The sequence below is a fragment of the Chelonoidis abingdonii genome, chromosome 5 (genome assembly GCF_003597395.2).
Source record: "Chelonoidis abingdonii isolate Lonesome George chromosome 5, CheloAbing_2.0, whole genome shotgun sequence".
Classification (NCBI taxonomy): domain Eukaryota; kingdom Metazoa; phylum Chordata; order Testudines; family Testudinidae; genus Chelonoidis; species Chelonoidis abingdonii.
In genome coordinates this window covers 36259246-36271775 of record NC_133773.1, presented here as the reverse complement: position 1 = coordinate 36271775, position 12530 = coordinate 36259246, and the positions used below count along the sequence as shown (strand labels likewise).

At 44.0% G+C, this 12530-nt stretch overlaps 1 protein-coding gene across 1 annotated transcript in view; it reads right to left on the bottom strand.

Annotated features, from left to right (window-relative positions):
* EMCN (endomucin) overlaps positions 1-12310 on the bottom strand; it is a 108096-nt gene extending 95786 nt beyond the window's left edge. The window contains exon 1 of the mRNA XM_032763041.2: positions 12097-12310. Within this exon, the coding sequence (XP_032618932.2) occupies positions 12097-12157 (61 nt within the window). The 5' untranslated portion in view covers positions 12158-12310. The remainder of the gene's footprint in view (positions 1-12096) is intronic.
* Between the last annotated feature and the right edge of the window lie 220 nt (positions 12311-12530).

Genomic DNA, 12530 nt, shown 5'->3' with positions numbered 1-12530 from the left:
TGCCTCACTAGCCATACATGTCAAGCCCAGATACGGATCCCTTTGATATATGAATATTCTGCTAAAAATGATAAGAAGAAAGAATTAACAACTCATTAAGACGACCAACGATTCAATTAACTTAACCCTAATGCTTGAATTGCACCAGTGTTCTTCAGAAAAGCTTCAACTCTGTGCATTGAGATGTTAATACAAACTGAATGTGCTCTTGAAAAGGATTACATATCTTGTAGGATAGCAATGCTGGAGTATATCTCCCATGCTGGCAAGATGCACAATTTCATTAGAATGATAAGGCAAGGCAGAAAGACTACAGTCCACGTATGTGACGAGAAAATACCACTCTGGTATTTGCTTCTTGCTCTCCGCCACCTGCAGTGTGCTGCTATCTACAACCTACAACAAACACCTCAGAACATCCTAGTGCAAGTGAAAATGAGATTAAATGTTGTTTTGAAAATACTTTATCAACACATGGGAGGGATGGGAGGGGGGCTCAACAGTCAATGTGAATTAGGTGCCTTACTCCCTGAGGCACTTCGTTGAAAATCCCACCCACATTTATTAGTTCAATATGTAATGCTTAGTACACTAGTATATTCTAGCATGGCAGCTGAAGAGTACATATAGTTAGGTGCTTGAATCCTCAGGTGCATGAGATCAGCATTTGGGAGTGGAAGTGATGGCTTTTGCCTTTTTTTTTTTTTTTTGCTCTCCCCTCAAACCTATGGCTGGCGAATGGCTGGTTCATGCCTGGCACTATTTAGAGCACTCTCGGCTCGAGCCCAATAAGCTGAAGCAGTGTAAGCCCTGTAAGGGCCATTATACCAACCAGGAATCATAGTGTTCTCTGGCCACGCCCTCTCCTTTCCCACACACAGTGGAAAAGGGATCAGCAACAGATGATATAGAGATGGTGTCATATTTAAACATGCCCAGCCCCACGTGTTTCCTTTTTGCTACTGGGCATGTCCACTCTTTGCTATGACTCTAGCTCTACACCACTGAGGAGTCCTCTGAGACAAAGCGAATTGCCAGTTGACTGTTTAAGAAGATATTGTATAAAAGGGCTGCCACCACCACCAGGCTGCCATCCTGCATGGCTGTGGAGACACAGGAGAGTCCTGTCTGTTTTCTCCTACAGTCCCTGAAGCCGACCAAGTTGTCCATCGTCTTCACCACAGGTTAGACTAGTGGTCATGTCCCCCTCCTGGAAAAGGAACATTGTCCCTCTCAGAGTCCAATTCTAGACCTGAACTCAGGAATAATTACTACAATTCAACCTTCAGCAAGCTCCTCCAAGTCAGAATTCCGCTCTCCAATCCCAAAGTAAGGCAGTTTAAAATGCAGCGGTCCTCCAGCCCTGCACTCCAGGGCCCATCTTCAAGCCACACATCCATGAGTCAACAATTCCTCCAATTACTATGCCCCTATTCCAGGGCCTCCACATCTCCAGCAATTCTCCATGCTTCTTGCATCTCTTCTCTCACAGCCCTCAACTCAGCTGTTCTGCAAGTGGGCGTCCCTGCAGCATTCAACTCCTCGGCCCTCTTTGCTTGGAGCCCCACCCCTGCTCATGGGAACCTCCCTCCAGAATCAACTCTCTGGTTCCTGGGTTCAGCCTGCACTGACTGAGCTGGTTCTTCCCCTTTATCGAGGACTATCTGCACAAGTCTCCTACTCAGCAGGGTTCCCTCACTCTGGCCATTTTTGTCCAGCAACTCCTATCCATAGCACTCTCCCAACAGTTCTCTCTCTGCACTAGGGGTATGGCTACACTTGAAACTTCAAAGTGCTGCCACGGCAGCGCTTTGAAGTGTGAGTGTGGTCGCAGCGCCATCGCTGGGAGAGAGCTCTCCCAGCCCTGCATGTACTCCACATCCTCATGGGGTTTAGCTTGCAGCACTGGGAGCCGCGCTCCCAGCGCTGTGGCACTGTTTACACTGGTGCTTTACAGCGCTGTATCTTGCAGCGCTCAGGGGAGTGTTTTTTTCACACCCCTGAGTGAGAAAGTTGCAGCGCTGTAAAGCGCCAGTGTAACCAAGGCCTAGGTCTCTTCACCAGCAGCTCTTAACTACTGCTCTCGAGTCTCACAGAGTTCTTGACAGGCAACTGTCACCAGCTCCTTACTGCTCCTTCCCTATCCCCTTTTCACAACTGCTGCCTGAGTCTTCATAGAGGCCAGGTGCTCTCTATCAGGCCTAGCTGGGAAGGAACTAACCAATCACAGGAGAACTGGACCTTTTTCCTCTTTAAGGGGCCTTATGCACTACTGGAGCAATTCAAATGGCTTATAGCACAGGCCAGGATCTGGCCCAGGGATTCTAATACCCCAGTTTAAGAAAGAGATACCTGTTTCTTTGCATGCTGGCCTGGTCCTGGGCTTGCCAAGAGCAGATTATGGGATTTTATTAGAGCCTGGCCTAGATTCCTGACTTGCTGTATGGACGCAACAGCTCCTGCACATCCACTGGGCAAAATTCTGCGTTAAATGATGCCCCTTGTAATCCTATTGAATTTTGACAGTTTTGCCGAGAGTTTTAGTCAGGGCAGAATTTCTCCAGCAGTGGCCATAGTTTTACAGGATCCTAACCCCGACAGACCTTTTTACTAACCAATTACAACACAAATTTTTAAAATGGTATTTATAAAAAGTAAATGATCAGTCTTAAATTTGCTTCAGCAGAAAATCAGAAGTTCACTGCAGTACAAAATCAGTAACATCTCTCTGTGGTTTCATGCTATGTGGTCTGAACATTCTTTAAGCTATAATGATAGTTTCCCGGCAGAATGTCACCAGTTAGAACCTTCATTAGTCTAGTAGGAGAGAGTATGTCTCAAAAGAGTTTTGTCATTTATGTATCTACAGATTTTTGCAGAGGTTGGAGATAAGCATGTAGGTAGACAGAAGGTCATACACTGAGCTTCTAACTCATTCTGTAATTAGGAAAAGCTCATTGACTTCAGTGGATATTTTGCCTGGATAAAGTCCTCTGGATTTGGACCAGATATAGGAGACAGAAAAAAAAATACACCAAAATTATTTCAAGTGAGAAAATGTATGAAAGCAAGACAGCCTCTAGTCTGGTATTTTTAATATTATATAGTATCATGTTTGCAGCCAGAGGTGGCTGAATTTAATATGCCTTAAGGATCCAGCTTCCATTTGTTCTGGCTGCACATCATGCCCTGCTGACCAGTCAAGTGAGCTATTTCTACTCTCAGCCAGGGCCGGCGCTTCCATTTAGGCGACCTAGGCGGTCGCCTAGGGCACTAGGATTGGGGGGGGGGCGGCATTTTGGCACCCTCGGCAGCAATTCGGCGGCAGGGGGTCCTTCTGCACTCCAGGTTTTTGGTGGCAATTCTGCGGCGGGTCCTTCACTTGCTCTGGGACCCACCGCCAAAGTGCCCCGAAGACCAGGAGTGCAGAAGGACCCCCCCCGCCGCAGAATTGCTGCCAACGACCAAAAGCGTGGAAGGACCCCCGCCTAGGGCACCAAAAACTCTGGCGCCGCTCCTGCTCTCAGCTTGTGTTCCCTTATCTTATCCACTTGTGTTGAACCTGACTTTGTGTTTGGGAGTAAAACATACTACGGAACAGAACAAAAATCGTAAGTTTACCTTTGAAATCCACAAGCCATTATTGACCCAACATGAGACAGCAGTAATGAGTCAAAGGAATGTGTCAGGAGGGAGAAAACCACCTGCCCAGGAACTAAAGCTCAATTAAAGGCTGGAATAAATTCCATTTACTGTAATTTGATGTTTGAAAATGTCCATCTTGCAAAATTGATTTCAGATGTCCCCACCTACTAACAACTGACAAACCCCAAAACGTTTAGAGTGCAAGTTCAAGTTCAGTTCAGTTCAGATAAGCATTCAAAACTCAGTCAGTCAATTACCCAAAGCCTATTTAATTTCTTGAGTTTGCACAACTGAGCTGATGAGCTATTTCAGCATTTGACGTCTCAACCAAAACGGAGGGAAGGCGGGGAAGGAACACAGAATAGGAAGAAAACACATTCAAATGTTGCAATAGCTCAAAAAAATGGTTCCCTTTTCATCTAGTTCCTAAAACAAATGAAGGTTTGTATATTTGGGGACATGGGTGAGGGAAGGAGAGGAGAACAGTTTGTCCATCTTTTCTGGGTACAATTAACGATACTTACAAACTTAAAGCACATCTAATAGAAATGCAAACAACCATCACTTGAAAGTGCTCCTGTTAATTAGTATAATTTGTCTCAAGCTGCAAAGCTGGAATCTGTCAGTTTGGTTTGTCTGGTTATAGAGATGGGGTGACCCACAAAGCTCAGTAGTGTTCAGATCTGCAAGATTTGGTTGAGGTCCATCTCATTTAGGGTTTGACACAAAGGCTAATGAAATCAATGGAAAGACTTCAAATGACTTCAGTGCCCTTTGGATCAGGCCTGTAGTGCCAAATTCTGCCCCACTTCCATCCCACACACCTGCCCACCCACACTAATTTAATAGTACCTTTCTCTTCAAGTACTCCTGTTTGTTTCAAATGCCTGATTTTGACAGGAGTGCTTGGAGGGCAAAGTGCTACCTGCTGTCAGGAAGAGTCACAGAATCAGGTGCTTAGTGAATATATGTACTGTGCTTTTAAGAAGAGATGCATTCTAGAAGTGCTAGGTATTATTCTATAAGCACATGCTAATGCCTACACTGAAAAAAATTAGAGAACAACTTCACTTTAGTCATGGTTTATTTCCTCAGGAAAATAAACCTTGGTGCTGACTCAGGAGTGTCTGTATTTGATCATCAAAGGGAGGGACCATCGAATCGTGGAGGTAAATGCGTGGTTACACAGGTGGTGTCAGAGAGAGGGCTTTGGATTCATCGACCATGGAATGTTGTTCCAGGAAGAAGGATGGCTAGGAAGAGATGGAATCCACCTAACGAAGAGAGGGAAGAACATCTTCGCAGGCAGGCTTGCTAACCTTGTGAGGAGGGCTTTCAACTAGGTTCACTGCAGGATGGTGACATAGGCCCCGAGGTAAGTGGGATACCAGAGGGAAACACAAGGAGGAGGGTGCAAACAAGGGAGGCCTCCTGATTCATATTGAGAAAGTAGGGCAATTGACTAGTTATCTTAGGTGCATGTACACGAACACAAGAAGCCTGGGAAACAAGCAGGACGAATTGGAAGTCCTGGCACAGCCAAGGAACTATGATGTGATTGAAATAACAGAAACTTGTTGGGGTAACTCACATGACTGGAGCACTGTCATGGATGGGTATAAACTGTTCAGGAAGGACAGGCAGAGGAGAAAAGGTGGAGGAGTTGCACTGCATGTAAGAGAGCAGTATGATTGCTCAGAGCTCCGGTATGAAACTGGAGAAAAGAATCTTTGGGTTAAGTTTAGAAGTCAGAGCAACAAGGGTGACGTGGTGGTGGGCATCTGCTACAGACCACCAGACCAGGAGGATGAGATAGACGAGGCTTTCTTCGGACAACTAACAGAAGTTTCCAGATCACAAGCCCTGGTTCTCATGAGGGACTTCAATCACCCTGACATCTGCTGGGAGAGCAATACAGAAGTTCACAGACAATCCAGGAACTTTTTGGAGAGTGTTGGGGACAAATTCCTGGTGCAAATGTTGAAGAAACCAACTAGGGGTGGTGCGCTTCTTGACCTGCTGCTCACAAACAGGGAAGAATTGGTAGAGGAAGTAGAAGTGGGTGGCAACCTGGGCAGCAGTGACCATGAGATGGCGAGTTCAGGATCCTGACAAAAGGCAGAAAGGAGAGCAGCAGAATATGGATCCTGGACTTCAGAAAAGCAGACTTAGACTCTCTTAGGGAACTGATGGGCAAGATCCCCTGGATGCTAATATGAGGCGGAAAGGAGTCCAGGAAAGCTGGCTATATTTTAAAGAAGGCTTCTTGAGGGCACAGGAATAAACCATGCCGATATGCAGAAAGAAAGCAAATATGGCAGGTGACCTGCTTGGCTTAACAGAGAAATCTTCGGTGAGCTTAAACCCAAAAATGAAGCTTACAAGAAGTGGAAATTTGGACAGATGATCAAGAAGACCATAAAATTTTGCTAGAGCATGCAGGAGTGTAATCAGGAAGGCCAAAGCACAATTGGAGTTTCTCCTAGCAAGGGATATGAAGGGTAACAAGAAGGGTTTCTACAGGTATGTTAGCAACAAGAAGGTGATCTGGAAAGGTGTGGGACCCTTACTGAATGGCGGAGGCAACATAGTGATGTGGAAAAATCTGAAGTATTCGATGCTTATTTTGCTTTGATCTTCACTGACAAGGTCAGCTCCCAGACTTGCACTGGGCAGCACAGTATGGAGAGGAGGTGAGCAACCGTCAGTGGTGAAAGAACAGGTTAAGGACTATTTAGAAAAGCTGGACATGTACAAGTCCATGGGGCCGGACCTAATACAGCCGAGGGTGCTGAGGGAGTTGGCTGATATGATTGCAGAGCCACTGGCCATTGTTTTTGAAAACTTGTGGCAATCAGAGGAGGTCCTGGATGATTGGAAAAAGGCAAATATAGCGCCCATCTTGAAAAAAGGGAAGAAGAATCATCCAGGGAACTACAGACCAGTCAGCCTCACCTCAGTCTCTGGAAAAATCATGGAACAGGTCCTCAAGGAATTCATTGTGAAGCAACAACTGGAGGAAAGGAAGGTGATCAGGAACAGTCATCATAGATTCACCAAGGGCAAGTCATGTCTGACCAACCTGATTGCCTTCTGTGATGAGATAACTGGCTCTGTGAATATGGGGAAAGCAGTGGATGTGATATATCTTGACTTTAGCAGTGGATGTGATATATCTTGACTTTAGCAAAGCTTTTGATATGGTCTTCCACAGTATTCTTGCCAGCAAATTAAAGTATGGATTGGATGAATGGACTATAAAGTAGATAAAAAGCTGGCTAGATCATCAGGCTCAACAGGAGTGATCAACAGCTCGATGTCTAGCTGGCAGCCAGTATCAAACAGAGTGCCCCACGGGTCAGTCCTGGGGTTGATTTTGTTCAACATCTTCATGAATGATCTGGATGATGGGATGAATTTCTCCTAAGTAAGTTTGCAGATGATGCTAAGCTGGGGAGAGAGGTAGATATGCTGGAGGGTAGGGATAGGGTCTAGAGTGACCAAGACAAATTGGAGGATTGGGCTAAAAGAAATTAGATGAGGATCAACAAGGACAAGTGCAGGGTCCTGCACTTAGGATGGAAGAATCCCATGTATTGCTACAGGCTGGGGACCAACTGGTTAAGTGGCAGTTCTCCAGAAAAGGACCTGGGGATTACAGTGCGCAAGAAGCTGGATATGAATCAACAGTGTGCCCTTGTTGCCAAGAAGGCTAATGGTATATTGGGCTGCATTAGTAGGAGCATTGCCAGCAGATCGAGGAAAGTGATTATTCCTCTCTATTCAGCACTGGTGAGGCCACATTCTGAGTATTGCATCCAGTTTTGGGCCCCCACTACAGAAAGGATGTAGACAAATTAGAAAGAGTCGAGCAGAGGGCAATGAAAATGATTAGGGGGGCACATAATGTATGAGGAGACGCTGAGGGAACTGGGGTTATTTAGTCTGAAGAAGAGAAGAGTGAAGGGGGGGTTCCAAAGAGGATGGAGCTAGGCTGTTCTCAGGGATGGCAGATGATAGAACAAGGAGCAATGGTCTCAAGTTGCAGTGGGGGAAGTCTAGGTTGGATATTAGGAAAAACGTTTTCATTAGGAAGCCGGTGAAGCACTGGAATAGGTTACATAGGCAGGTGGTGGAATCTCCATCCTTAGACTTTTTTAAGGTCAGGCTTGACAAAGCCCTGGCTGGGATGATTTAGTTGGGAATTGGTCCTGCTTTGAGCAGAGGATTGGATTAGATGACCTCCTGAGTTCCCTTCCAACCCTGATAGTCTGTGATCCCATAGCTCACAGCTCTTTGACCCAATTTCTCTCCCAGCTGCCCCACCTACCTGTCAGATCTTTTCCTCAGGTAATAGATAGTTAGAAGCATGATGCACCAGCCCAGAAAGCATTTCTGTGCCAAGGTATATGTTTATTTTGGTGCAGACTGGGATAGTGGGAAATGTGATTAGGCCAGAGCCCTTTAATTCTAGAGTCAAGAAATTCCCAAGTCTACTGTGAAGTTTGGGATCCAGAAGGATGAAGAGAAGCCTTTAGACTAGAGTTGAGTTGTCAGGAAGGTTCTGGGGCTATTATTTTGCTATCAGTGGATCCTGAACATCTCTAGATTCATCCAGCCTCCAATAATACACTTGTAGAGGGTGACTACCTGTCAAAATGCATGAGAGTCCAAAGAATTTCATATCCAAACTCAATTGGAAAATTGGGAAAATATTGCTAGCTCACAGACTGTATTTAGATCCTAAAATTCTCCAGTTCTGTGGGGCTGCCAACTTCTCTCTCTCTCCCCTTGTATTTGTTTCTTGCAGGAGATTGAGTTCGGTACCCATCAAGCTGCAGTTAACCCCTGAAGGCTAAGGAATAGGACAACTGCATGTCCTTTTGGGGAGAACATTCCAAAACACTGCAGATCATAATGTATTTTTATGTGTGTGGAGAGGTTCCAGACAAATTCACAAATCGCAAACATTACAATGAGAATCAGGCCCAAGGTGCACAATCTGATGCAGTTCCAAACTTCTCCATAGTGTTGGGATGGGAGTGTTCACCTCTTGGGCTATGGTTTGGCTGAATCTATAATTTCAGCTAAATATAATTCTAAAATATGACAAGTTTCAGAGTAGCAGCTGTATTAGTCTGTACCCACAAAAAGAACAGGAGTACTTGTGGCACCTTAGAAACTAACAAATTTATTTGAGCATAAGCTTTCGTGGGCTACAGCCCACTTCATCAGATGCATAGAATGGAACATATAGTGAGGAGATATATATACATACAGAGAACATGAAAAGGTTGGAGTTCCCCTACCAACTCTAAGAGGCTAATTCATGAAGATGAGATATTATCAGCAGGAGAAAAAAAAAACTTTTGTGGTGATAATCAAGATGGCCCATATCAGATAGTTTGACAAGAGGTGTGAGGATACTTAACATGGGGAAATAGATTCAACGTCTGTAATGGCTCAGCCATTCCCAGTCTCTATTTAAGCCTAAATTGATGGTATCTAATTTGCATATTAATTCAAGTTCAGCAGTTTCTCATTGGAGTCTGTTTTTGAAGCTTTTCTGTTGCAAAATTGCCACCTTTAAGTCTGTTACTGAGTGACCAGAGAGATTGAAGTGTTCTCTTACTGGTTTTTGAATGTTATGATTCCTGATGCCATATTTGTGTCCATTTATTTTTTTGCGTAGAGACTGTCCCACTTTGTAGGAGGCACTGTCACAAAGTCTTTTGCCAGAATGTGGGATACTTACACTCCATTGCACAAAAAGGGATGCACACAGGACTGTACAGTTTTGAGATGCATTTGAAGGCACCCAACACACATTAGGATAGGGAGACGCAAAATAATGGCTCTGTCATCTCCTGCCTTCATTGGTAGTCAATACCTGATGCTTCAGAAGGTGATGTATGCCCTCCTCGCACACCCTATAATGCTCCCAGACAATTGTGAAAGGCCATACTTCATCTGAAGATCTGAGAAGGGGAGACCACTGAAAGTCTTCAGAGTATGTCTAAAGTGTAGCTGAATGCAACACTCCTACCCCTGGCAGACACTCAAGATAGTGGAGGTGGAGCTAGCTTGCTAAAAACAGCAGTGTGGGGGTTGCAACTCAGGGTCCTGGATCTGAGCTTGAGTGGCTAGCTAGAATTTCTGCCGCAGCTGCAACTTCCCACTCTAGCACGAGCCCCACCATGAGTCTTTCTACCCAGGTCACTGCTAGCTGCAACGAAAGCATACTCTCAGAGACTAGAGGAGCAGCCAGTCAGCTTTGAGAGGGCCACTTACTAGGTCCCTAAGATGGGAAAGTACTGAACATATGTCACCTGACTTAAAATAAAGTGAGGTTGCCATAACTGCATTTTACTTAAAGGGACACTGTCAACTTAAATCACAGTTACTGCCTGACATTTTTTACCTGCTGTTGTTGCAAGGAACACCTAGGATTATTGAAATCAAATGAAATTAAAAGAAAAATAACCCTCATTTTTCTCAATTTTTACACTTTGAGCATTTGACAGAACTTTGTGTGTATAACAGTTTCACTTTCCCCATATAGTCTCTGGGTGAGTCTTTCACATGGCACTAGGAGAGAAAAATATTTTTAAAAATAGGAAAGTGGGATTATAAAATAACAGAAACTAACAAGGGGATTCAGTAGCAAGTGTAGTACCTGAATTTGCTCATCTCATTTTTTGAAACTGATCAGATTTCAAGTTGACAGTGTCCCTTTAAATAAGATTGTGTCAGACATGAGTGGATTCCTTTCTGTCCTCCACAGATTATCAATTTATGAAGTTTTGCAGCTCCTCTCATGTTTCATTTGTATGGTAGAGATGGAGACATATAACTTGTATTTTTCCACCCACGGTCTTCATTTTTTCTTATTACTTTACCAATGGAGTTTCAGCACGTCTGCCTTGAGTTTAAGATTTTTTTTTAACAGAATACAATAGTTAAAAGCAAATGTCCATTACTTGATGATATTTGCCAATTCAGCATGATGAGCTCTACCCTGCTGCTGTACTACCCAATCATTCCCAATCAGCTGCAGGACAGGTGTTAGGAAATTCATTCTACAGAAAATGCATCCCCTTTAACCTGTACATGTTGCTTTCTAATAGGCTTTTACAAACAGCACTGTTGAGCCTGCTCCTACTGAACTAATCCCACCTTGCTTTTCAAAAGACCTGCAATGAATTCAAGGTTTAACAATGGCAGGAAGACTGCTCATTCTAACCCCAGCAGACAGAGCATAAACAGCAGACCGAACACGTACTTTCAGAGTTCACACTGACCTGGCAGGGTTTGAAAAGCAATTTTCCTGTAGCAACAACATTACATGTCAATGTCAATCACGTTTTTAACAACAATGAGCCAGAATAAAAACACAAGTTACACCACACAAGACACACTTGTTTATTTGTGCATCAATTTCTAACACATAACCCAAGTAAAAGTCTGAGGACACAGTGCCTGCAATTACTTAACCCTTTAATAACAGAATTTCTGTTCACTGGTTAGTAGCCAGTCATTGAAAGCGGTCTGCTCTAATGACATCTGTAAAACCTATGACTACAGATCTTCTGCATAATGGGCCAACAAAATGAGAGAGAGGAAAATCAGCTTTTTTTCAATCCTTGATAAAGATGAGATGATAGTTTAAGTTATAGTTGCTTCCTCTGTCATGAAAAGTAATTTATTCTGCTTTGAACGTACACAAACTTTTACGCAGAAAAACATTAGAAAAAGCAGGTCAATGGTCATTATGTCACCTAATAACATCAAGTATTTGGAGGCAGGAGTCACTTTTTCACATTGCAGAACTCCAACATTACTGCCCTGGGCATTGTGGGATTACACTGGAGGAATGCTACAAGTCTACATGTATTTGTGGTCAACATACACTGGCTTCTGATAAGCAGACTTGCCCAAATTCATTGCTGGTGTAATTCCAATGAAGTCAGCAGGGTTACACTAGGACACGCTGAGTCCACTGTAAGTTCCCCCAATGTGTTAAATGGTGTTTTCAAATCTGAGAAACATTTCAAATCCTTTTAAAAATCCCCCAAAAGATATTTTTCAAAGAAGAAGGGGGGAAACATTTTTTGAGTAAGTGGCTTTTCCCACTTGCTGGGTGCTTTTAATCCCTCAGGTTTGGGAGGCTCATGACAGCTGGACAGAGATATGCCATAGAAACCGATTGGTCACTACACTATTTTCACTATAGACATTTAATTCAATTAAAATCCATTACCCTCCTTGCAGTGCCTCTTCCTCCAAATGCAGTTTACTCAGCCCATACATGTGGGAATGAACCACTGAGCTGCTATAGTACACTGAGGTGAAGCCTTCACTAGCAGAAACCCATAAAGAGATAACTGTGCCCAAGGGCACTTAGCTGCTTACCAAGAAAGTCAAAGGAGTGAGAGAAGAGTGCACTCTTACCATTTGCGGTGCAGATGCTGAACACAGCCAGAGAGAGAAGGGCAGCTTCAAGCAGCTTCATGCTTGTAATCTGTCGCACTGGAATTCCCCTGCAGAGCCAGGCAGGGTGTGTGCTCTCTCTGTGAGGCAGGCCCTAATTGGTAAGTGGAAAAGGTGTGCAGAGACTGTGTAAAGTCACTCCCCATTCCAGCTTATTTTGGGGACTTTGATAAAGAACAGGAGGAAATGCAGCATATTCCCTCTGAGAGTTCAGTACAGAGGAGATTTATTGTTTCAGTCCTTACAGGAACTCATTTCCTTTGGCAGTCAACTGTGTTTTTGTTAATACTTTAGTTTGGGTTTTTTTCAGCCCAGAGGTCAGGAAAGGTTCTAAACAGAGGTAGATCTTTCTTTAGAATATGGTGTACATCAGACCAATTTTCGTAACATATTTT